The sequence below is a fragment of the Microcaecilia unicolor genome, chromosome 5 (genome assembly GCF_901765095.1).
Source record: "Microcaecilia unicolor chromosome 5, aMicUni1.1, whole genome shotgun sequence".
Lineage (NCBI taxonomy): Eukaryota > Metazoa > Chordata > Amphibia > Gymnophiona > Siphonopidae > Microcaecilia > Microcaecilia unicolor.
Window position 1 is genome coordinate 233,299,621 of NC_044035.1, and position 26,511 is coordinate 233,326,131.

Below are 26,511 nucleotides of genomic sequence, written 5' to 3' on the forward strand. Positions count from 1 at the left end.
GGGATGGCCTGGCTAGCGCCTGTTTCCTGCCCTTCAGAAACGGGCATTTTTTTCCTAGTAGTCAAATAACCTGCAGTGAGTACCATATATAAATGTAGACAGATGCTGCTCTCAGGGAATGGTAAGACAAAATGGTGCTGAAAAAGCCACAATGTGGCATATATTTTTTCCCAATAACCACAATAGAATCCACTATCTATGGCGCGTTGAGTTACACGCACAAATTTGGACGTGCATCCAGTTTGTGCACGCAACTTAATTGAATGAGTCAATCAACACTGATAATTGGGAATAACAAACAATTAGCAATGATTAGAATCTATGCGCAGATGTTTTTAAGCATAGTCTATAAAGAGGTGTGTGTGGATCCAAAAATGGAGCATGGCAATGGGTGAAGCATGGGCAGGTTGGGGGTGTGCCTAAAATTTGTGTGCATTATAGCATTAGGGGGATCAGCACCTAATATATGCGTGGGCATTTACACCAGATTTTCATTGGTGTAAATGGTCACACCTTAATGTAGTTGCGGTTCTCTGAGGACAAGCAGGCTGCTTGTTCTCACGACTGGGTTGACGTCCACGGCAGCCCCCACCAACCGGAACAAAACTTTGCGGGCGGTCCCGCACGCAGGGCACGCCCACCACACATGCGCAGCTGTCTTCCAGCCTGTGCGCGACCGTTCCCGCTCAGTTTTTTCTATTCCGCGCTGGAGAGAGACGTATCGCCATCTCTCTGTCAGCCCCGGAAACCGGATCGCGGCCTAGCCGCGAGCTTTTTCTCACTTTGTACGCGTTCGCGTATTTCTTTTCTTTTTCATTGTGTTAAAAAAAAAAACAAAAGAGAGTCCCCAACGTCGTTTTTAGTCGCGAGGGCGCTTCGTTGCGGCCTTGTGGCCGCACGGTCGTTTCTTTTTCAGGTGTGCTTTTCACCGCCACCATCAACGACTTTGACTTTGCCGACGCGATTTTTCCGTCGATGTCCTCGAAGGTCCCGAGCAGATTCAAGAAGTGTGGTCGGTGCGGCCGGCAGATCTCGCAGACCGATACCCACGCTTGGTGTCTCCAGTGCCTCGGGCCGGCGCATAATACCAAGACGTGCACCTTGTGTCTCGGCTTATGGAAGCGGACACAGGTGGCGAGGCAAGTTCTTCGGGACCGTCTTTTCGGAACTTGCGCCGGCCCCTCGACGTCGACCTCTACGGCATCGGTGTCGACGGCCGGATCTTCAGTACCGGTACCGATGTCGACGAAATCAGCACCGACTATGGCACCGACCCCAGGAGTATAGGTACCGTTGGCCCGCAGGCCTGCCGCACGGGCAATCAGTCCCGGCCACTCCCTCTACCCAGGGCCATCGGGACCGAACCCTGTCAGACCCGATTCCTCGAGGCTGGGGGGGGGGGGGTTCTACCTCCTCTTCGTCTCCACCGCCAGGCGCCGTTGACGGGCACCGAAAGAAAACCAAGAAGCACGTTCATCGGTCGCCCACGGCGCACGGGACTGCCAGCTCCGGTACCTTGAGGGATGACTCGACGCCGAGGAAGCGGCAGTGCCGAGAGGAGCGTTTCCCATTGGTTGAAGAGGTGTCGCTGCGTCAGTCCGCGGGTGCTTCGGTACTGTCTCCTGGACCCGAGCAGCTTCCGGCACCGACACCTACACCGGCCCCCCTGCCTTTCCCACCAGCGGGCCTTGACGAGTGCCTCCGAGCCATCCTTCCGGGGATTCTGGAAGGGCTGATGCGCCAGGCTCTGTCGGCACCGGGGGTGCTTGCGCCCCCGGCGCCATTGATGGAGGCGCCGGCGTGCTCTAGCCCGATGCCGAGGCCTTCGACGCCGACGCCGCTTGCGGCGCCGGTGTCGACCCGCACACAGGTGGAGTCCCCGCCGACGTCGATAGAGGGAGCTTCGTCCCCGCCGGCGCGGGAGTCCACCGCTCGACGCCATCACCGAGGACGTGGTTCCTCGCAGTCGAGACGGGCCCGGTTGAGGTCTGAGCTGCAAGAGCTCATGTCCGACACCGAGGAAGAGGCCTCGTGGGGGGAGGAGGAGGACCCCAGATATTTCTCCTCAGAGGAGTCTGTGGGCCTTCCCTCCGACCCCACTCCGTCACCGGAGAGGAAGCTCTCGCCCCCTGAGAGCCTCTCCTTTGCCTCCTTCGTCAGGGATATGTCTATTTGCATTCCCTTTCCTGTGGTCTCTGTGGATGAGCCGAGGGCTGAGATGCTCGAGGTCCTCGACTATCCATCACCACCTAGAGAGTCTTCCACGGTGCCGTTGCACAATGTCCTCAAAGAGACAGTGCTTCGGAACTGGCTGAAGCCATTATCTAACCCCACCATCCCCAAGAAACGGAGTCCCAATACAGGATCCACTCTGACCCAGAGTTGATGCGGCCTCAATTGCCTCATGACTCGGCGGTCGTGGACTCTGCTCTCAAGAGGGCACGGAGTTCGAGGGATACCGCCTCGGCGCCCCCTGGGCGGGAGTCTCGCACTCTGGACTCGTTTGGGAGGAAGGCCTACCAATCTTCCATGCTCGTGACTCGCATCCAATCATACCAGTTCTACACGAGCATCCACATGCGGAACAATGTGAGGCAACTGGCGGAGCTGGTCGACAAGCTCCCTCCGGAGCAGTCCAGGCCTTTTCAGGAGGTGGTCAGGCAGCTGAAGGCGTGCAGAAAGTTCCTGTCCAGGGGTATCTATGACACCTGTGATGTGGCATCCCGAGCTGCGGCCCAAGGTATAGTGATGCGCAGACTCTCCTGGCTGTGTGCCTCTGACCTGGACAACCGCACCCAGCAACGACTGGCGGATGTCCCTTGCTGGGGGGATAACATTTTCTGCGAGAAGGTCGAGCAGTTGGTGGACCAACTACACCAGCGGGAAACCGCTCTCGACAAGCTCTCCCACCGGGCGCCTTCAGCACCCACCTCTGCAGGTGGACGTTTTTCCCAGGCCCGGCAGGCTGCGCCCTACGCCTACAACAAGCGTAGGTACACCTAGCCAGCCCGGAGGCCTCCTCAGGCACGGACATTCCCAGCGCGCTCGTTCCCGTCAACAGCGTGCGCCTAAGCAGCCTCCTGCGCCTCCACAGCAAAAGCCGGGGACGAGCTTTTGACCGGATCCATGAGAACATAGCCGCCATCAAAGTGTCCATGCCGGACGGCCTGCCGGTCGGAGGGAGGTTGAAAGTTTTTCACCAAAGGTGGCCTCTGATAACCTCCGACCAGTGGGTTCTCCAAATAGTGCAGAGCGGGTACACCCTGAATTTGGCCTCCACTCCACCAAATTGCCCACCGGGAGCCCAATCCTTCAGCTCCCATCACAGGCAGGTACTTGCAGAGGAACTCTCCGCCCTTCTCAGCGCCAATGCGGTCGAGCCCGTGCCACCCTGGCAGGAAGGGCAGGGATTCTATTCCAGGTACTTCCTTGTGGAAAAGAAAACGGGGGATGCGCCCCATCCTAGACCTGAGAGGCCTGAACAAATACCTGGTCAAAGAGAAGTTCAGGATGCTTTTCTTGGGCACCCTTCTACCAATGATTCAGAAAGACGATTGGCTATGTTCCCTGGATCTAAAGGACGCATACACTCACATCCCGATACTGCCAGCTCACAGACAGTATCTCGGATTCCGCCTGGGCACACGGCACTTTCAGTATTGTGTGCTGCCCTTTGGGCTCGCCTCTGCACCACAGGTGTTCACGAAGTGTCTCGTGGTGGTTGCGGCGTATCTGCGCAGGCTGGGAGTGCATGTGTTCCCATATCTCGACGATTGGCTGGTCAAGAGCACCTCAGAGGCAGGAGCTCTTCGGTCCATGCAGTGCACTATCCACCTTCTGGAACTGCTGGGGTTTGTGATAAATTACCCGAAGTCCCATCTCCAGCCAGTCCAATCTCTGGAATTCATAGGAGCGCTGCTGAATTCTCAGACGGCTCAGGCCTTTCTTCCCGAAGCAAGGGCGCTGAACTTTCTATCCCTTGCCTCTCAGACCAGAGCGTCTCAGCAGGTCACAGCTTGGCAGATGTTGAGACTCCTGGGTCATATGGCCTCCACGGTTCATGTGACTCCCATGGCTCGTCTTCACATGAGACCTGCTCAATGGACCCTAGCTTCCCAGTGGTGTCAAGCTACTGGGAATCTAGAAGATGTCATCCGTCTGTCCCTCAGTTGCCGCAATTCGCTGCACTGGTGGACCATTCGGACCAATTTGACCCTGGGACGTCCATTCCAAACTCCGCAGCCCACGAAAGTGATGACGACGGATGCATCTCGCCTGGGGTGGGGAGCTCATGTCGATGGACTCCACATCCAAGGTCTGTGGTCCCTCCAGGAACAAGATCTTCAGATCACCCTCCTGGAGCTCCGAGCGGTCTGGAACGCGCTGAAGGCCTTCAGAGATCGGCTGTCCTACCAAATCATCCAAATTCGGACAGACAACCAGGTTGCAATGTATTACATCAACAAGCAGGGGGGCATCGGATCCCGCCCCCTGTGTCAGGAAGCCGTCGGGATGTGGCATTGGGCTTGCCAGTTCGGCATGCTTCTCCAAGCCACATACCTGGCAGGCGTAAACAACAGTCTGGCCGACAGACTGAGCAGAGTCATGCAACCGCACGAGTGGTCGCTCCATTCCAGAGTGGTACGCAAGATCTTCTGAGAGTGGGGCACTCCCTCGGTGGACCTTTTCGCCTCTCAGACCAACCACAAGCTGCCCCTGTTCTGTTCCAGACTACAGGCACACGGCAGACTGGCGTCGGATGCCTTTCTTCTCCATTGGGGGACCGGCCTCCTGTATGCTTATCCTCCAATACCTTTGGTGGGGAAGACCTTACTGAAGCTCAAGCAAGACCACGGCACCATGATTCTGATAGCACCTTTTTGGCCCCATCAGATCTGGTTCCCTCTACTTCTGGAGTTGTCCTCCGAAGAACCGTGGAGATTGTAGTGTTTTCCGATTCTCATTTCGCAGAACGACGGAGCGCTTCTACACACCCCAACCTTCAGTCTCTGGCTCTCACGGCCTGGATGTTGAAGGCATAGACTTTGCTTCGTTGGGTCTGTCTGAGGGTGTCTCCCGCGTCTTGCTTGCCTCTAGAAAGAATTCCACTAAAAAGAATTACTTTTTCAAATTACAGTCTGCAAAGCCAGCTTTTTATATTGAAAAATATGAAACTAATTTGCGGCACCAATATCATGTAGTAGAAATCAGGATACCCATGCCCATTTTGCACAAGGATGTTACAATAGGTAGAAATATTCTGTGCCTCTGCCATTATCTTGCACAATCTAGACAGCACTCCTAGCTACTAGTACTTTCTGCGGAACATCCTGTTTTCTATGGTCTTTTCATTTCTTATCTCTGGAAACAAGCTGCTTTTCTATCTTGATACAAATCTGTTGGTACAGTTCTGTTCTAAAAATGGCATTGCTCATGGCTCAAGCCTCAGGGTTTAGCTACTGGGCTACACCTCGGACAAAAACTAAGGGTGTAAAGAATAGTTGTAGTTCTAAGAACTAATTCCATATCATCAAGCTGATCAATCCATAGACTGGTGGGTTGTGTCCATCTACCAGCAGGTGGAGATAGAGAGCAAACTTTTGCCTCCCTATATGTGGTCATGTGCTGCCGGAAACTCCTCAGTATGTTCTCTATCTCAGCAGGTGATGGTCACACACAGCAGCAGCTCTGGCTAGGCCTCCAAGCCTAATTTTTAGGTTTTGTTGAGTGCCTGGGGTTGAGGGCTCTTTTGAGCAAGTGTAAACCTGGTGGTGCCAGGTCCCTCCTTTTCTCCCCCCTCCCGCTGGCTCCGTAAAAAAAAAAAAAAATTTTGAACGTCCTTAAAGGCGTTTATTTCGACGTTTATTTAAACGTTTATTGCAGCTACTCACTGGGACACCAGGTCGTTACAGCTCGGAGCGGACAGCAGGTAATTTTTACCTTTTTATAGCGGGCAGGGGGTTCCCCGATTTATCTCCACGTGGCATATGGCGTCGGAGGGCGAGGGCGTAAAGAGTCGCTCCCCGGATCGCTTGCGCGCTTCTAGAGGGGATGCGGGGGTCTTAAAGCCTGATTCGCCCTTGTTGGATGACAGTTTCGTGGCCGATGAATGTCCCGGTCCTTCCTCCGGCGTGGCGATTTTTCCCGCCATAAACGCCCATCCCCCGCTCCTCGCCTCCGCCATCTTGGCCGGCCACGCGGCTCAGACGGCTTCTTCTTGGGCCGCCCTTGAGGTTGGAGACATTAATGCCATGAACGCCCTTAATTTGGGCGACGGCACTAAAGCGGCTAAAGTTAAGCGCCGTTCTTCCCGCGCGGCTCCTTCGCGGAGTGTCGCGCCGGACGCCATTTTGGATGCGCAGCATGTCTCTCCCCCGCTCTTGCGAGCGCCGGTTGAGGGTGCGTCTAGGGCTGTTGCCCAGGCTGCGGAAGTACACAGTCTGGGGGGTTTCTCCCCCGAGTTTGTTTTGCTGCTGCATCAGGCCTTCCTTATGCAAAACGCTGCCCCTGCTCCCTCGTCTGGTAAAGAGGTTGAGGTTCCCAGAGGTAAACGCCCTCAGGTTGATTCCCAGGCCTTGGAGGACTTTGTCTCCTCCGATGTAGATGAGGGCAGCGTATCTGAGGTCTCCCAACGGTCCTTTGCGGATTCCTTGGAGGAGACGGATCCCCGCTCGGATGGAGCGGATGACCCCTCTGCAGCGCGGCTTTTTAGCTCAGAGGATTTGTCCAACCTGTTGGTACAGGCCATGGACACTTTGAAGATTTCCTCTCCGGAGGACGTCTCTCCCTCAGCCCCTGTTGGCTCTGCCATTATGCTGGGGACGAAGCGCCCGCCTAGAACCTTCCACGTGCATGATGCCATGCACACCTTAATTGCGGCTCAATGGGATGTCCCGGAAGCGAGCCTTAAAGTGGCTAGGGCTATGTCCCGCCTCTATCCTTTGACTGAAAGTGAACGTGAGGCCTATCTGTGGCCTACCGTGGATTCTTTAATCACTGCGGTGACTAAGAAAACGGCGTTGCCGGTGGAAGGTGGCACGGCCCTAAAGGACGCCCAAGACAGAAGATTGGAGGCGGCCTTAAGGTCGTCCTTTGAGGCAGCTGATTTAAGTTTGCAGGCCTCAATTTGCGGCTCCTATGTGGCCAGGGCGTGCCTGACTATGGTGCAGCGGGCTTTCCCCTCGGATCTTTCCTTGAGGGCTGATTGGCCGGCCCTGGAATCGGGCTTAGCCTATTTGGCAGACTTGCTGTATGATGTCTTGAGGGCCTCAGCGAAAGGCATGGCTCAGACAATCTCTGCGCGGCGGTGGCTTTGGCTGAAACATTGGTCTGCTGACCACGCCTCTAAATCCCGCCTAGCTAGATTGCCTTTTCAAGGCAAGCTGCTCTTTGGGGTCGAGCTGGACAAAATCGTGACCGATCTCGGCACGTCTAAGGGCAAGAAGTTACCAGAGGTCAGGGTTCGGGCTAGTACTCGCCCTGGTACCTCCAGAGGACGGTTTCAGGAAGCCCGTCGGTACCGCCCGGGCAGGTCGGGCTCCTCTGCCCCCTCTTCCTTCAAGAGGAACTTCTCCCCCAAGCAGCATTCCTTTCGCAGAGACCGCCGTCCCGGAGGTGCTCCCTCCGGTCCTCCCCCAGGTTCTCGTACCCAATGACGGGGCCTTGGTCCACGCCCCAGTGCAGATTGGAGGACGGCTGTCCTCGTTTATGGGCGAGTGGACCACAATAACTTCAGACGCTTGGGTGCTGGAAGTCATCAGAGACGGCTACAAGCTAGAGTTCTGCCGACCCTTAAAAGACGGGTTTGTACTCTCTCCCTGCAAGTCTCCGGTCCAAGCTGTGGTAGTGCAGCAGACCTTGAACAATCTGATCCGCCTGGGGGCGGTCGTTCCGGTGCCAGAAAATCAGCTTGGCAAGGGATGTTACTCCTTTTTCTTTGTGATACCAAAGAAAGGAGGTTCTGTACGGCCTATCCTCGACCTCAAAGGGGTCAATTGGGCCTTGAAAGTCCGGCACTTTCGCATGGAGACCCTCCGCTCTGTTATAGCGGCAGTGAAGGCAGGAGAGTTCCTGGCATCCTTGGACATCAAGGAAGCGTACTTGCATATTCCCATCTGGCCTCCTCATCAACGCTTTCTGCGTTTTGCAGTACTGGGCCGACACTTCCAGTTCAGAGCCCTCCCGTTCGGGTTGGCTACTGCTCCGCGGACCTTCTCCAAAGTAATGGTGGTCATCGCGGCCTTCCTGAGGAAGGAAGGAGTTCAAGTCCATCCTTATCTGGACGACTGGTTGATCCAAGCCCCCTCTTATGCAGAGTGCGGCAAAGCTGTGAACCGGGTGGTTGCTCTTTTGAGCTCCCTGGGGTGGATCATCAACTGGGAGTAAAGCCAGCTGCGCCCGACTCAGTCCCTGGAGTATCTGGGAGTTTGATTCGACACCCAAGTGGGCAGAGTGTTCCTGCCAGACAATCGGATTGTCAAGTTTCAGGCTCAGGTGGACTAGTTCCTAGTAGCCTCTCCTATTCGGGCTTGGGACTACGTGCAGCTGTTGGGCTCTATGACGGCCACGATGGAAGTAGTGCCCTGGGCCAGGGCTCATATGAGACCACTAGAACAATCTCTGCTGCTGCGCTGGACTCCGATGTCGGAGGATTATGCTGTGCGCCTTCCCTTGGACCCAGCAGTGCGCAAGGCGCTGAGCTGGTGGACGCAGACAGACAAGTTGTCTGCAGGAATGCCTCTGGTGACCCCGGAGTGGATTGTCGTCACGACAGACGCCTCTTTGATGGGCTGGGGAGCCCACTGCTTGGGAAGGACAGCGCAGGGGCTCTGGTCTCCTGCAGAGGCAAGTGGTCTATCAACCTCCTGGAACTCAGAGCCATTCGGTTGGTGTTTTTGGAGTTCATCCCGGTACTGGTGTTGAAGCCTGTACGGGTCCTGTCGGACAATGCCACGGCTGTGGCCTATGTCAACCGCCAGGGAGGTACCAAGAGCGCCCCTCTAGCCAAGGAGGCCATGAATCTATGCCAGTGGGCGGAAGCGAACCTGGAACAGCTGTCAGCGGCCCACATTGCCGGAGTCATGAATGTCAAGGCGGACTTTCTCAGTCGCCATACCTTGGAGCCCGGAGAGTGGCAGCTATCTGCTCAGGCGTTCTTGGGCATCACGAAGCGCTGGGGCCAGCCGAGCCTAGATCTGATGGCGTCATCGGCCAATTGTCAAGTGCCGCGCTTTTTCAGCAGAGGACGGGACCCTCGATCCCTGGGAGTAGATGCTCTTCTCCAACAGTGGCCGACACAAGAGCTTCTCTATGTGTTCCCGCCCTGGCCCATGTTGGGCAGGGTGCTAGACCGGGTGGCAAAGCATCCCGGCAGGGTAATCCTGGTGGGTCCGGATTGGCCCAGACGTCCCTGGTATGCGGACTTGATCAGGCTCTCAGTCGGCGATCCTCTGCGGCTGCCAGTGGAGCAGGGCCTGTTTCATCAGGGTCCCGTGGTGATGGAGGATCCCTCCCCCTTTGGTCTTACAGCCTGGCTATTGAGCGGCAGCGTCTGAGAAAGAAGGGCTTCTCAGACAAGGTCATCGCCACTATGCTGAGAGCGAGGAAGCGCTCTACTTCTACTGCTTACGCCAGGGTTTGGCGTATCTTTGCAGCGTGGTGTGAAGCAGGCTCACTTTCTCCCTTCACTGCTCCAATTTCTTTAGTGTTGGCGTTCCTGCAAGAAGGTCTGGACAAAGGCCTGTCGCTCAGTTCCCTGAAAGTTCAGGTAGCGGCTCTGGCTTGCTTCAGGGGCCGCCTGAAGGGTGCTTCCCTGGCTTCGCAGCCAGATGTGGTGCGCTTTCTCAAGGGAGTTAATCACCTGCGCCCTCCTCTGCACTCAGTGGTGCCTGCGTGGAATCTCAACCTGGTGCTAAGAGCATTGCAGAAGCCGCCTTTTGAACCCTTGTCGAGGGCATCTCTGGAAGACCTGACGTTGAAAGCAGTCTTTTTGGTGGCTATCACTTCAGCCAGAAGAGTTTCCGAGCTCCAGGCACTCTCATGTCGAGAGCTTTTTCTGCAGTTCACTGAGGCAGGAGTGACTATTCGCACAGTGCCTTCCTTCCTGCCCAAGATTGTTTTTCGCTTCCATGTGATTCAGCAGCTCTGTCTCCCTTCCTTTCGTAGGGAGGTCTACCCAGAGGAATACTCTGCTCTCAATTTCTGGATGTGAGACGAGTCATCATCAGATACTTGGAAGTGACCAATGATTTCCGGAAATCGGATCATCTGTTTGTCCTGTTTACAGGTCCTCGTAAGGGTCTGCAGGCTTCTAAGCCTACAGTGGCAAGATGGGCAAGGAAGCCATTGCAGCGGCTTAGGTGGCCGCGGGGAAGGCCCATACCTTTGCCAGGCATTACCGCTTGACTGTGGCTGCTCGGGCGGAGGCCCGGTTTGGAGCTTCAGTGTTGCGGTCAGGGATTTCTATGTCCCGCCCTGGGTGAGTACTGCTTCGGTACATCCCACCAGTCTATGGATTGATCAGCATGATGATATGGAACGTAAAATTATGTATCATACCTGATAATTTTCTTTCCATTAATCATAGCTGATCAATCCATAGCCCCTCCCAGATATCTGTACTGTTTATATTCTGGTTGAATTTTAGGTTCAAGTTTAGCCTTCAGTTACTTCAGGAGGACTTCGTGTTCAAGTTCTTCTTTCACTTGGATTCTTCAAGAGTTGAGACGAGTTTGTGTTACAGTGAGCTGCTGCATTCCTCTCCCCTCCGTTTTACGGGGCTGGATTGAGATTTAAATTCTGCCGGCACTCCCTCCCGCTTCGTGCGGCTGTAGGGCAGCTTTGTACCCCTCCCGCTTCGGCGGTGTTAGGGTCAGTCAGCTCCTCCCGCGGTTGCGGTTGCAGGATAAGCCAGATCCCCCCACATCGGCGGGTGTGGTGTCCCTCCTCCGCTCCGCGGAGATGAGTTGGACGGATTCCCCTCCCCCACTTGTGTGGGGATGAGCTGGGTTAATTCCCCTCCCCCGTTTCGGCGGTGGTGAGCTGGGCAGAGTGTCCCTTCGTGTGTGTAATTCTCTAAGTGCTGAGTCCTGCGGATGGAGCTTTGATATCGACATACTGAGGAGTTTCCGGCAGCACATGACCACATATAGGGAGGCAAAAGTTTGCTCTCTATCTCCACCTGCTGGTAGATGGACACAACCCACCAGTCTATGGATTGATCAGCTATGATTAATGGAAAGAAAATTATCAGGTATGATACATAATTTTACCTTGTCCCTTAAAGCACATAATTTTTAATTTTTATTTTCACAATACATAAACCTATTCTCTCACCAGGACTGGTTTTAGGGGGTGGCTTTGGCTCCCCTGCCACAAGGGGCCGCAAGCCTGCCTCAAGCTAAAGGAAGCATAAATTGGAGGCCGGCAATATTTTGGTTTCAGCTTTGGCACCGAAACTGGCCTGAAATTTGGATTTGGTCTTGTTTCGATTTTGGCTGAAAATGCCAGTGCAGCCCACAGCCTCCTCTCCCTTCCCTGATACAAGGAGCCGCCTCCTAGAACCCAGAAACAAAGGCAGACCCCTTTTGCCCCCACCATGAACAGAAAGAATCCCACGCGACACAAGAAGTCTCCCTTTTTAAACCTCACGGGCCTACCCTATCTCTGGTGGTCTAGAGGGTGCAGGAATGGTCTTCATGCCAGCACTAATGACAAAATAGCTTCCAGGACCTCCTGCAGAATTCTTGCAAGATTGCCACGAGAGGTCCCAGCAGCCATTTTGGTGTTGGTGTCTGCATGGGTAGGAGCAACTGTGGATCACTCCTGCCCATGCTGTCTCCAATCCCAAAATGGCTGCCACGGGAAATCCCGGCAGCCATTTTATCAGTGATGCCGGTGTGGGCGGGAGTGACAGGGGACCGCTTCTGTCCCCTCTAGACTACCAGCGATATGGAGGGGAGCCTACCTGTGGTTCTGAGGTTGGGTGTGGGGGCAGGGTTTTTTCTGTTCAAGCTAGGGGGTGAGGAGTGCCCTACCTGTGGTTCCGGTTTCCAGGAAGAGGCTCCTTGTGTGGGGGTGGGGGTGCTGTTCTTATTTGGGATCTGAGCCAGTTTCAGCTGAAACTGAACGACAAATTTCAGCCACAGATTCGATTTCAGCCTCTATTTATATTAAAACTTTTCCGGTTCATACTTGTTATCTTGCCTTCAACCTACTCACTTTAACCACTGACAATGATAAAAACAGACTCAAAAAAATGCTTTGACAAAAAAAAAGCGTTTTCAGAAGTTTTTTAAACTGCACAGATCTGTGACATAATCTCATTTTCCCTGGTACTGCATTTCACAAAAGTGGACATGCTACTGAGAAAACTGCAGCATAGGTTTCAGCAAGATGTTTCAAGAGCCCTTGTTGATGATACATTTTTAAATGATGAAAAATTATGAGAAAAATGATATACGGCCCTATTTAAAGGACCCCTATTTCAATAGAAATTAGACTGTTTAGATAGACTGATCCTAGGCCGTATAAAATTTTGAACACGTGGCAAGCTAACTTACTCTGTTCGTGCACGTATTGGTAGCCAATATATATCACCAGAGTCTGAAAGAAGTACCAAGGGACTACTGCATACAATACTTGATGAATTATAGATAAAAATTTATACTGCGCACAATGATACTCTATTGGAAGCCAATGCAGTTGTTTTAAGACAGGCATGATATGTGAAATTCTAAAGAATTCCATTACCATCCGAACTGCAGCATTCTGAACCACTTGTAAAGTGTAACCCTGTAGAGTTAAATATCAAAATACGTGGCCATCAGGTTTGGGTCCGGGTGTTCTGGGTCATGGGAAGCCGAAGCTGAAAGTTGCCGCGGTAGCAGGAAGGGTTGGTGCCAGGAGAGAGTGAGAGGGAAGGAGCTGAGTGGAGGCTGAGCATTCATATGCGGTTTCTTGCACGTGTGGGGAACGTGTGCTGGGCTTCGGGTAATGTGCTTTGTATCGGGGCCTGAAGGAGCTGTGTTGAGCATGCGCAGATTTCCTCGTGCATGCGCAGAGGATGTCTGGAGTCTGGCCTGAGCAAAGTTGGCCCAATTCAAGCAGCTGTGCCAGTTCCTGAGTTGGAAGTTGAGCTGTGGTGTCCAGAACCATAGTGGGGAAAGCTCCGGTGAGCTTCCTTGAAGATTTTCGTGCTGGGTTCAGTGCAGGACCGGGACTGCCATGTACGCATGTGTAGAGGAGGGAGAGCATCGAGTGTCAGTGGCTGCCAGCTCGTGAGCAGAGCCGTGCAGTGGATGATGGATGGATGCAACATGAAAAAAGAGTTTAATGCTCAAAGACGACCCTGGCAAAGTAGGAAAAGAAAGAAGTCGTGACTTTATTTAAGTTTGGACCAAGATACATTGTTTAGGGAAATTGGGTAGGAGAATGAAGCACGAGTGGTGAAGCTAGCTGACAGAACTCCAGGAGAGTTGTAAACAGTTCAGTTAGTTGGGTGGGCAACACTGACTGGAATGGTTATGTGTTGTATCCTGTTTGAGTTAATTTCGAAAGGATTTTGGTGGATTTGCTTTTTAGTTTCAGAGCAGTGTGATTGACATAGTTAAATTGTGAAACCTTCAGTTTGATTTGGCTTCAAAGTTCTGTGTGAGTGAAGGATATGAGAAAAGTACCACTGAAAAATTTTGCCTGTACTTTTTATTTTATCCTTTAAGAGTAGGTGAGAGGTACCTGACATTTTCAATTCTTATACCTTGAATCTGTCAGATCAAAAGCTGGTAAAACAGATTGTGAATGTTGAGGTTGATTTATTATAGGTGTTGGTGATTTTTTTGAAGCAGAAATATTACTCTTTCAAATGAAGGAGGTTTACTGTCTGTTGTGAGGATAATGCCTTAGATCCAATTTCCTGCCCTATACAGACCCTGCTTGAATACCTTCTACAGCTTTCCAAGTCTGGCCTCAAGACCAACTCAGTAAGGTTTCACCTCAGTGCAATTAGTGCTTACAGTCAAGTAGAGGGTAAGCCCATCTCTGGACAGCCTCTAATTGTTCGTTTCATGTGAGGTTTGCTATTGTCAGAGCCCCTTATCAAACCTCTACTTGTGTCATGCTGATGCCCCACTTGGAGTATTGTGTCCAGTTCTGGAGACCGTATCTTGCTAAGGATAAAAGACTTGAAGTGGTACAGAAAAAAGCGACGAAAATGGTATGGGGTTTACATAACGAGATGTACGAGGAGAGACTTGCTGACCTGAACCCTAGAGGAAAGGAGAAACCAGGGTGATATGATACAAATGTTCAAATATTTGAAAAGTATAAATTTGCAGACAAACATTTTCCAGAGACAGGAAGGTGGTAGAACTAGAGGACATGAATTGAGGTTGAAAGAGGGCCGACTCAGGAATAATGTCTGGAAGTATTTCTTCACTGAGAGGGTAGTAAGTACCTGGAATGCCCTCCCACAGGAAGTGGTGGAGATGAAAACGGTAATGGAATTCAAAAATGTGTGAGATAAACATAAAGGAATCCTAATTGGAAGGAATGGATCCAAAGAAGCTTAGCGGAGATTAGGTAGCAACACCACTAATTGGTAAGCAAAGCCAGTGCTGGGCAAAGCTTTTAAGGTATCTGCCCTGTTCGTTGCTGAATATATTTGGATGGGCTGGAGTAGAGCTTTTCAAGGGCTTTGACAACTCAGAATTTTAGAACAAGGACAGAGCCATGCAGACTTCTACACTCTAAGCCCTGAAAATGGCAAGGACAAATCAAGATCAGGTATACATATGATATATCACAACATAAACTCATTACACATGGTATCTTGTTGGGCAGACTGGATGGACCATACAGGTCTTTATCTGCCATCATCTACTATGTTACTGTGTTCTCACCCAGCTAATGAAAGTTCCTTTTGAGTTGCTTGATTCAAGTGAAGTACTTGACCTGGAAGGTTGTATTTTTGATGTCTGTTACTTCAGCTTGCAGGGTCAGTGAGCTTCAGGCCCTAGTTGTGGATGCATCTTATACCAAATTTCATCACAACAGAGTAGTCCTCTGCACGCATCCTAAGTTCTTAAGTAAGGTTGTCTCGGAATTCCATCTGAACCAGTCGATTGTCTTGCCAACATTTTTTCCCTGACCTCATACCCGTCCTGGCGAGAGCATACTGCACACCTTGGACTGCAAGCAAGAATTCGCCTTTTACGTGGAACAGACTTGGCCCTACAGACAGTCTGCCCAGCTTTTTTGTTTCTTTTGATTCCAACAGGATGGGGGTCGCTATCTGGAAACGCACAATCCCTAATTGGCTGGCAGATTGCATTTCTTCACTTACTCCCAAGCTGGGCTGACTCTTGAGGGTCATTTCAAGGCGCACAATATCAGAGCCATGACTGCATCAGTAGCCCACTTGAGTTTAGCTTCCATTGAAGAAATTTGCAAGGCTGCAACATGGTCTTCATAAGTACATAAGTAATGCCACACTGGGAAAAGACCAAAGGTCCATCGAGTCCAGCATCCTGTCCAAATGTACAGACATTCTATACATGTTATTCCTGGAATTGTGGATTTTTCCCAAGTCCATTTAGTAGTGGTTTATGGACTTGTCCTTTAGGAAACCGTCTAGCCCCTTTTTAAACTCTGTTAAGCTAACCGCCTTCACCACGTTCTCCGGCAACTAATTCCAGAGTTTAATTATGCATTGGGTGAAGAAAAACTCAGTCCACACATTCACATCTCATTACGGCCTTGAACAGAATACCCGACACACAATCAATTTGGACAGACAATACTGCAGAATTTGGGGTCTACAATCCAGCTCCACCCTCCTAGGCCCGTTTTGTTCTGTTCAGGCTGCACTCTCACACAGTTTGTATATAGTTTCAGGTTAATCTGTATTTGGCCTCGCCGTTGCGAGGTCCAATTGACCAATGGTGGTTGTTTTTTGTGAGCCTGGTAACTAAGGATTCCCACATGTGAGAATTATAGTCCTACTTGTCCTCGGAGAAAGCGAAGATAAGTTTGCAGATGTTCTCCTAGGACATCAGGCCTTTTATTCTCACATATCCTCCTACCTCCCCTTCGAGTTGTCTCCTCTTTGTAGTAAGCTATAGTATTATACAGTTGGTCCTGTGTTCTCACAGCGGGCGGGAAGGAACTCACACATATGCAGTGAACAGCGACTCTCGCTCCAAAGAGCTCTGTAAAACTTGTTACAAGCACCAGACTGAACAACGCAGACCACATTACCCACTTGTGAGAATATAAGGCCTGCTGTCCTTGGAGAATACCTGCTGCAAGTAGGTATCTTCACTTTTCTGGTTAAAAAATAAGACTGGAAACACAAAGGTGCTGCATCAAAATCAAATTAAGTTGGTTCACTTAGTAGATATCGAATGCAATGATAATGAAGATGGAAGTCAAATGTTTGATGTCTCTTTGCCTATAAGTTGCAAAAATTTGCTTTCTCCAGAACAACCATCTTACTCAAAATGGTATATTGTCAGTAATGAGATCAAATATGCAAATATTCTGATATCAAATGTACCCATACCTGTAGACCTAGAGCAAGTCGAACTTCCTGTGACCAGATGCTCGAAGAGGAGGAATAAAGAGAAAGTCTGTGATCATTTACAGAATATTATATCCCTATTGAGTTACTTAATTCCAATCTGATTACAAATATACATCAACTTACCAATGTAATCACTCTTAAAGTTTTTCTGTGTCAATCTACTTTATTAAACCCTTATATTTAGATTACAATTAATTAAAACTTCCCAATCCTAGCCTCATTCATACATACAGTCACTCCTACAGTTCAAAGTTGGTCACATGTGATAATCCTGTTCCATGCTGCACGCAGTAGTTGAGCTCACACTTTGTCATTGGCTGTCATTTGGATATTTACTTACACTTTGTGCCACAGATTCTCAATGAGATTGAGATCTGAGGACTGAGCAGGCCAGTCAGTTTTTGTCACCTTGTTCTTCGTCCATTCAACGATGGTCTTGGCCATATGATAAAGAGCATTGTCGTCCTGGAAGATGTAATTGCCAGAGAACAAATGCTCAGCTGATGGCGACAATACATTTCTGTAGGATTTCCACGTAGTTCTTTGTATTCACCATTTGTAGCCTTTCAACACCAGTTGCTGCCATACAACCCCAGATCATCACTTTTATGGCATACTTTGGTTTTGGCTGAAAGATTATTTTAATTTTCGGCTGTGGTTTCAGTTCTGGCCAAAAATGACCATATATACTCTGTGTAAGCTGAAAATATGTGCTTTATCTCCCCACCACCACCACCACCAAACAGGAGTTACCTTTCCTTTCGTACCCCCATAGGCCCCCCTGGGCCTGTCTTACAATCCCTGGTGGTGAAGGGTTGTAGTTACTCCTGCCTGTTCTGGCTCTTCTGTCAAATGGCTACTGCAACTGGGCATTACTCCTCTGACTACACCACTAGACCACCATGAATTATAGAGTAGTCCTGGGTGGGGGCTACTCTTTGTATTTTTTTTTTTTTGGTAGTGCAATTGCAAGTTATCCAGTTATGAACTTGCACAGTAGTTTATGTGGTAAATAGAGTGCTCCAAATTCGTTTGATACAAAATATTAGCAAGAATTTAAGTCTATAAATTTGGGATGATAAGCTCTTTAAGAATTAACCACTCTGTGGAGTTATAATGTCAGCTATCACTCCCAAGTATGGTGCAAAGTCAGCCACTATAAAATCATTGTGGCGTTTAGTTTCAGTTTTCATTAGCTGCAGTCCATGTATGTGGAGGCTGTTTTGCTTGGAGGTAAAATACAGCTTTTCATTATTTAGATTATTATATTCTGGCTTGGATACTGTGGGCCCGATATTCAGCCAGCGGTGATCAGCGTTTTGCTGACCATCACTGGTGTTATTCCCGGAAATTCAGTACTGGGCTATTTCCGGTCTCTGGCATTGAATTTCTCAGTATATGGGAGCAGCAAAAACATAGCCGATTAAGTGCGATATTCAGCACTTAACTGGCTATGGTGACCCGCATTAAGGTAGGACTGACTTTCGTGCGGCCCTATGTATGTAATTATTTGGCCAGTTAAGTGCTGAATATTGGCATATAACCAGACAAGTGCTGACTCCACCCCTGGAACACCCCCAAAATAGCCTCAGCAGCAATAGAAAGATAAGTCAAGAAGCAGCATGGGTTTTTTTTCGCAGAGTTTGTTCTGCCGATGCACCAGGCGTTTTGCTTAAGGAAGGTCTCTCCAGCCTTCTTCCCTCTCTACCTCCTGAACCCTAGCAGCATCCTCTTTCCCAGCCTTAACCATTCCTAGTCTCTCTCTACCCTTTCAGCCCTAGCCACCTCTCCCCCCAACCCTTGGCAGCCCTAGTCACATGACTCCCTCCCCTTTATTTATTTTACTTGGACACATTTATAAACCACACAGTTGTTTATAAACCGCTCTTTCCAGTCTCCCTTCCATGGCCCAGCTTCACCTGCATCTTTCTTTCTTTCTTTCTTTCTTTCTTTCTTTCTTTCTTTCTTTCTTTCTTTCTTTCTTTCTTTCTTTCTTTCTTTCTTTCTTTCTTTCTTTCTTTCTCCCTGTCTGCTGCCTGTTCTCTATTGGCTAGGCTAAAGTCTCGTCTTACTCTCCCAGGACTCCACTTGCACCTCAGACAGGTAATCCAAGCTGCCAGACATGCTTGACACATGCTCCCACACTTTCCTGCTCCCCATGAAAGCCATGTGAAGTCCCTTCCTGGTTGTTGCTGTATCTCTGCCAACCACCCCTCATCCCAAGAAGCTCCAGTTCAACATGACTGGAAAGGACTCCATGGAAGAGGCATCAAATACACCTTTCACTCCCACAGCTACCTTTCGTGTCACATTGCAATGCCAGTGCCAACGGTTTGGCACCCAGACAGTTGCTTAATTTGCCTAGTCTTAGAGTTGGTTCTGCACACTTCAAGTCCTTTACACAAAGAACCCCTTTTCTGTTATTCAGCTTTGCTTTCACACCCTCTGTCTAAAGTACTTAAGGTCCTTAATATCTTCTCAAAGCTACACCACTAAACTGTTCACAATCAGAGCAAAATACTTCAACAAGTCAAATACCTTAAATGCTTTCTTCCATATCATCATGCTGATCAATCCATAGACTGGTGGGTTGTGTCCATCTACCAGCAGGTGGAGATAGAGAGCAAACTTTTGCCTCCCTATATGTGGTCATGTGCTGCCGGAAACTCCTCAGTATGTTCTCTATCTCAGCAGGTGGTGGTCACACACAGCAGCAGCTCTGGCTAGGCCTCCAAGCCTAATTTTTAGGTTTTGTTGAGTGCCTGGGGTTGAGGGCTCTTCTTGAGCAAGTGCAAACCTGGTGGCGCCAGGTCCCTCCTTTTCTCCCCCCTCCCGCTGGCTCCGTTGAAAAAAAAAAAAAAAATTTTTGAACGTCCTTAAAGGCGTTTATTTCGACGTTTATTTCAACGTTTATTGCAGCTACTCACTGGGACACCAGGTCGTTACAGCTCGGAGCGGAAAGCAGGTAATTTTTACCTTTTATAGCGGGCAGGGGGTTCCCCGATTGGTCTCCACGTGGCCTATGGCGTCGGAGGGCGAGGGCGCAAAGAGTCGCTCCCCGGATCGCGTGTGCGCTTCTAGAGGGGATGCGGGGGTCTTAAAGTCTGATCGCCCTTGTTGGGTGACAGTTTCGTGACCGATGAGTGTCCCGGTCCTTCCTTCGGTGTGGTGGTTTTTCCCGCCATAAACGCCCATCCCCCGCGGCTCGCCTCCGCCATATTGGCCGGCCACGCGGCTCGGACGCTTCTTCTTGGGCCGCCCTTGAGGTGGGAGACATTGATGCCATGAACGCCCTTAATTTGGGCGACGGCACAAAGCGGCTAAAGTTAAGCGCCGTTTTTCCCGCGCGGCTCCTTCGCGGAGTGTCGCGCCGGACGCCATCTTGGATGCGCAGCATGTCTCTCCCCCGCTCTTGTGAGCGCCGGTTGAGGGTGCGTCTAGGGCTGTAGCCCAGGCTGCGGAAGTGCACAGTCTGGGGGGTTTCTCCCCCGAGTTTGTTTTGCTGCTGCATCAGGCCTCCCTTATGCATAACGCTGCCCCTGCTCCCTCGTCTGGTAAAGAGGTTGAGGCCCCGGAGATAAACGCCCTTGGGTTGATTCCCAGGCCTTGGAGGACTTTGTCTCCTCCGATGTAGATGAGGGCAGCGTATCTGAGTTCTCCCAACGGTCCTTTGCGGATTCCTTGGAGGAGACGGATCCCCGCTCGGTTGGAGCGGATGACCCCTCTGCAGCGCGGCTCTTTAGCTCAGAGGATTTGCCCAACCTGTTAATGCAGGCCATGGGCATTTTGAAGATTTCCTCTCCGGAGGACGTCTCTCCCTCAGCCCCTGTTGGCTCTGCCATTATGCTGGGGACGAAGCGCCCGCATAGAACCTTCCACGTGCATGATGACATGCACACCTTAATTTCGGCTCAATGGGATGTCCCGGAAGCGAGCCTTAAAGTGGCTAGGTCTATGTCCCGCCTCTATCCTTTGCCTGAAAGTTAACGTGAGGCCTATCTGTGGCCTACCGTGGATTCTTTAATCACTTCGGTGACTAAGAAAACGGCGTTGCCGGTGGAAGGTGGCACGGCCCTAAAGGACGCCCAAGACAGAAGATTGGAGGCGGCCTTAAGTTCGTCCTTTGAGGCAGCTGATTTAAGTTTGCAGGCCTCAGTTTGCGGCTCCTATGTGGCCAGGGCGTGCCTGTCAATGGTGCAGCGGGCTTCCCCCTCGGATCATTCCTTGAGGGCTGATTGGCTGGCCCTGGAATCGGGCTTAGCCTATTTGGCAGACTTGCTGTATGATGTCTTGAGGGCCTCAGCTAAAGGCATGGCTCAGACAATCTCTGCGCGGCGGTGGCTTTGGCTGAAGCATAGGTCTGCTGACCACGCCTCTAAATCCCGCCTGGCTAGATTGCCTTTTAAAGGCAAGCTGCTCTTTGGGGTCGAGCTGGACAAAATCGTGACCGATTTCGGCACGTCTAAGGGCAAGAAGTTACCAGAGGTCAGGGCTCGGGCTAGTGCTCGCCCCGGTACCTCCAGAGGACGGTTTCAGGAAGCCCGTCGGTACCGCCCGGGCAGGTCGGGCTCCTCTGCCCCCTCTTCCTTCAAGAGGAACTTCTCCCCCAAGCAGCATTCCTTTCGCAGAGACCGCCGTCCCGGAGGTGCTCCCTCCGGCCCTCCCCTAGGGTCTTGTACCCAATGACGGGGCCTTGGTCCACGCTCCAGTGCAGATTGGAGGACGGCTGTCCTCGGTTCTGGACGAGTGGACCACAATAACTTCAGACGCTTGGGTGCTGGAAGTCATCAGAGACGGCTACAAGCTAGAGTTCTGCCGACCCTTAAGAGACGGGTTTGTACTCTCTCCCTGCAAGTCTCCGGTCAAAGCTGTGGCAGTGCAGCAGACCTTGGACAATCTGATCCGCCTGGGTGCGGTCGTTCCGGTGCCAGAAAATCAGCTTGGCAAGGGACGTTACTCCATTTACTTTGTGGTACCAAAGAAAGGAGGTTCTGTACGGCCTATCCTCGACCTCAAAGGGGTCAATCAGGCACTTTCACATGGAGACCCTCCGCTCTGTTATAGCGGCAGTGAAGGCAGGAGAGTTCCTGGCATCCTTGGACAACAAGGAAGCGGACTTGCATATTCCCATCTGGCCTCCTCATCAACGCTTTCTGCGTTTTGCAGTACTGGGCCGACACTTCCAGTTCAGAGCCCTCCCGTTCGGGTTGGCTACTGCTCCGTGGACCTTCTCCAAAGTAATGGTGGTCATCGCGGCCTTCCTGAGGAAGGAAGGAGTACAATTCCATCCTTATCTGGACGACTGGTTGATCCGAGCCCCCTCTTATGCAGAGTGCGGCAAAGCTGTGAACCGGGTGGTTGCTCTTTTGAGCTCCCTGGGGTGGATCATCAACTGGGAAAAAAAGCCAGCTGCGCCCAACTCAGTCCCTGGAGTATCTGGGAGTTCGATTCGACACCCAAGTGGGCAGAGTGTTCCTGCCAGACAATCGGATTGTCAAGCTTCAGGCTCAGATGGACCAGTTCCTAGTAGCCTCTCCTCTTCGGGCTTGGGACTATGTGCAGCTGTTGGGCTATGACGGCCACGATGGAAGTAGTGCCCTGGGCCAGGGCTCATATGAGACCACTACAACACTCTCTGCTGCAGCGCTGGACTCCGATGTCGGAGGATTATGCTGTGCGCCTTCCCTTGGACCCAGCAGTGCGCAAGGCGCTGAGCTGGTGGACGCAGACAGACAAGTTGTCTGCAGGAATGCCTCTGGTGACCCCGGAGTGGATTGTCGTCACGACGGACGCCTCTTTGTCGGGCTGGGGAGCCCACTGCTTGGGAAGGACAGCGCAGGGGCTCTGGTCTCCTGCAGAGGCAAAGTGGTCTATCAACCTCCTGGAACTCAGAGCCATTCGGTTGGCGCTTTTGGAGTTCATCCCGGTACTGGCGTTGAAGCCAGTACGGGTCCTGTCGGACAATGCCACGGCTGTGGCCTATGTCACCGCCAGCGAGGTACCAAGAGCGCCCCTCTAGCCAAGGAGGCCATGAATCTATGCCAGTGGGCGGAAGCGAACCTGGAACAGCTGTCAGCGGCCCACATTGCCGGGGTCATGAATGTCAAGGCGGACTTTCTCAGTCGCCATACCTTGGAGCCCGGGGAGTGGCAGCTATCTGCTCAGGCGTTCTTGGACATCACGAAGCGCTGGGGCCAGCCGAGCCTAGATCTGATGGCGTCATCGGCCAATTGCCAACTGCCGCGCTTTTTCAGCAGAGGACGGGACCCTCGATCCCTGGGAGTAGATGCTCTTCTCCAACAGTGGCCGACACAAGAGATTCTCTATGTGTTCCCGCCCTGGCCCATGTTGGGCAGGGTGCTAGACCGGGTGGCAAAGCATCCGGGCCGGATAATCCTGGTGGGTCCGGATTGGCCCAGATGTCCCTGGTATGCGGACTTGATCAGGCTCTCAGTGGACGAACCGTCTGCGACTGCCAGTGGAGCAGGGCCTGTTACATCAGGGTCCCGTAGTGATGGAGGATTCCTCCCCCTTTGGTCTTACGGCCTGGCTATTGAGCGGCAGAGTCTGAGGAAGAAGGGCTTCTCAGACAAGGTCATCGCCACTCTGCTGAGAGCGAGGTAGCGCTCTACTTCTACTGCTTACGCCAGGGTTTGGCGTACCTTTGCAGCGTGGTGTGAAGCAGGTTCACTTTCTCCATTTACTGCTCCAATTTCTTCAGTGCTGGCGTTCCTGCAAGAAGGTCTGGAGAAAGGCCTGTCGCTCAGTTCCCTGAAAGTCCAGGTAGCGGCCCTGGCTTGCTTCAGGGGCCGCCTGAAGGGTGCTTCCCTGGCTTCGCAGCCAGATGTGGTGCGTTTCCTCAAGGGAGTTAATCACCTGCGCCCTCCTCTGCACTCAGTGGTGCCTGCGTGATGCTAAGAGCCTTGCAAAAGCCGCCTTTTGAACCCTTGTCGAGGGCATCTCTGAAAGACCTGGCGTTGAAAGCAGTCTTTTTGGTGGCTATCACTTCAGCCAGAAGAGTTTCCGAGCTCCAGGCACTCTCTTGTCGAGAGCCTTTTCTGCAGTTCACTGAGGCAGGAGTGACTATTCGCACAGTGCCTTCCTTCCTACCCAAGATTGTTTCTCGCTTCCATGTGAGTCAGCAGCTCTGTCTCCCTTCCTTTCGTAGGGAGGACTACCCAGAAGAGTATTCTGCTCTCGAATATCTGGATGTGAGACGGGTCATCATCAGATACTTGGAAGTGACCAATGGTGTCCGGAAATCGGATCATCTGTTTGTCCTGTTTGCAGGTCCTCGTAAGGGTCTGCAGGCTGCTAAGCCTACAGTGGCAAGATGGGTCAAGAAAGCCATGGCAGCGGCTTATGTGGCCGTGGGGAAGGTGCCGCCTATCCAGCTGAAGGCTCACTCCACTAGAGCTCAGGCGGCCTCGATGGCAGAGGCCGGGTCCGTCTCCTTGGCAGAGATATGCAAGGCGGCAACTTGGGCATCGGCCCATACATTCTCCAAGCATTACCGCTTGACTGCGGCTGCTCGGGCGGAGGCCCGGTTTGGAGCTTCAGTGTTGAGGTCAGGGATTTCTATGTCCCGTCCTGGGTGAGTACTGCTTCGGTACATCCCACCAGTCTATGGATTGATCAGCATGATGATATGGAAGGTAAAATTATGTATCATACCTGATAATTTTCTTTCCATTAATCATAGCTGATCAATCCATAGCCCCTCCCAGATATCTGTACTGTTTATATTCTGGTTGAATTTTAGGTTCAAGTTTAGTCTTCAGTTACTTCAGGAGGACTTCGTGTTCAAGTTTTTTCACTTGGATTCTTCAAGAGTTGAGACGAGTTTGTGTTACAGTGAGCTGCTGCATTCCTCTCCCCTCCGTTTTACGGGGCTGGATTGAGACTTAAATTCTGCCGGCACTCCCTCCCGCTTCGTGCGGCTGTAGGGCAGCTTTGTACCCCTCCCGCTTCTGCGGTGTTAGGGTCAGTCAGCTCCTCCCGCGGTTGCGGTTGCAGAATAAGCCAGATCCCCCCGCATCGGCGGGGTGGTGTCCCTCCCCCGCTCCGCGGGGATGAGCTGGACGGATTCCCCTCCCCCACTTGTGTGGGGATGAGCTGGGTTAATTCCCCTCCCCCGTTTCGGCGGTGGTGAGCTGGGCAGAGTGTCCCTTTGTGGGTGTATAAGTGCTGAGTCCTGCGGATGGAGCTTTGATATCGACATACTGAGGAGTTTCCGGCAGCACATGACCACATATAGGGAGGCAAAAGTTTGCTCTCTATCTCCACCTGCTGGTAGATGGACACAACCCACCAGTCTATGGATTGATCAGCTATGATTAATGGAAAGAAAATTATCAGGTATGATACATAATTTTACCTTAGTAATAAAGCAGCTTTAATCAAATGTCCTACAAGTACTGCTGTGAAGATATACCTTAAGACTATAACTCTTCTTTCATTTTCTTTTCTTTTCTTCTTTTTCAGCCTGAGCTTTCTATGAATGTGAAGAGCACACCACAAGTCTTCTAGGTTATGCATATACAGCTAGCAGTGATAGCAAGAGAGAGGAAGCATGGTTAAAATGACTGGCTGTTTTGGTGATGATAAGGCAGCATTTTTAGATTGCCTGTATTAGGTGGTATAAGCAGACTGACACAAATAATATTGAACATTTAATAAGTTAACATGTATTAAAGATTTTTAAAAAAAATTACAAGCTTCTCCATGTGGTGTACTAAAGGAGGCATACTTTATTTAAGCGTACTAAAAGTTTTAAGTGACAATAATGACAGTGGTGAAGATCAATGGAAGTTTGCTACTAGAGGTGGCAACTGTGTGTAGTTTTGTGTGCTGTCACTACTCATTCCTTTTCAATATAAGCTACTTTTTAAAAAAATGTTTACTTACAAAAGTTATTTGAGTTTGAATTTGGTTGAGTAATTTACACTACCTTCCTGAATACCAAAGGAATAAATGGTTTTGCAAAAAGAAGAAAATGTTAACTTTTTGTTTTTTTAAAGAAAGTATTTATCTGTTGAAGACATGTGTGACTCACATGGTTATGGATGAGCAAGGGCATACTGACTGTTACCTTTCCTGGACTTAAGTCCTGGTTAATGCAGAAATGCCTTGGAAGCCATTTGAAGGGCTTGTGTTGTTTCTTTGCTGCTTATGGAAAAATCTGAATTCTGAATACAGGGCTGGCGCAACCCGATAAGCACAGTAAGCATGGCAGGGATGCCAAAAGCCACCACAAGCCATACTGTCTGTTGTGCTGGGCTATTCCTTCCCTTTCCCAGCTCTCATGGATCTGAAATCTCCTCCCCCTTCCCAGTGCAGTCCTGTATTACATCTTGCCTTCCCTCTGTGAACTTTGCTCCTCCTCCACCCCTTATGCAGTGTGGCATCTTTCTCTGTATTTCCTCCCTCTCCCCCCTCCCACGCAGTACAGCATCTCCCTTCTCTCCTCTCCTTCCAGCAGTCCAGTGAAGTTGCCTAGGTCACCAGTAGCTGTTAGAAATGCAACCAGGCTCCCTCCATTTGGTCCTGAGGGCCTTACAGCAGCCACAACCTGCCTCTTCTTTTTTTTTTTTTTTTTTTTAGATTTTTTGTTTATAACCATTTAAATTTTTACAAGCGATAAAACAACTTGTCAGAAATACAGAGAAGGTAATATATAGGAATTATTTCAATCAGGTAATTCTATTCTTTTCCTTAGACCACTAAATAGGGAGAGTGAAACAAGACAAGGAGATCAATTAAACAGTAAACAGAAAAAAAAAAACACATGGTATTAACCTGTTTTTCCCCAGATATTACTCATCTAATTCATTATTCCACATTGATCATCTGGTTGGCTTCTTCAAGCCCAATACGGTGTATAGTCAATTGATTTCATTGAAAACATACTTATTATCCAATATTAGTTAGAA

At 50.9% G+C, this 26,511-nt stretch overlaps 1 protein-coding gene across 3 annotated transcripts in view; it reads left to right on the forward strand.

The window, feature by feature from the left end:
- CD58 (CD58 molecule) overlaps positions 1 to 26,511 on the forward strand; it is a 246,053-nt gene that overhangs the window by 112,662 nt on the left and 106,880 nt on the right. The window contains exon 6 of one of the 3 annotated variants that reach the window (XM_030203882.1): positions 25,064 to 25,281. The exons of the other annotated variants lie outside the window; for them this stretch is intronic. Within the exon in view, the coding sequence (XP_030059742.1) occupies positions 25,064 to 25,068 (5 nt within the window). The 3' untranslated portion in view covers positions 25,069 to 25,281. Of the gene's footprint in view, positions 1 to 25,063; positions 25,282 to 26,511 lie in introns of those variants that run through there. 3 annotated transcript variants of the gene reach the window in all.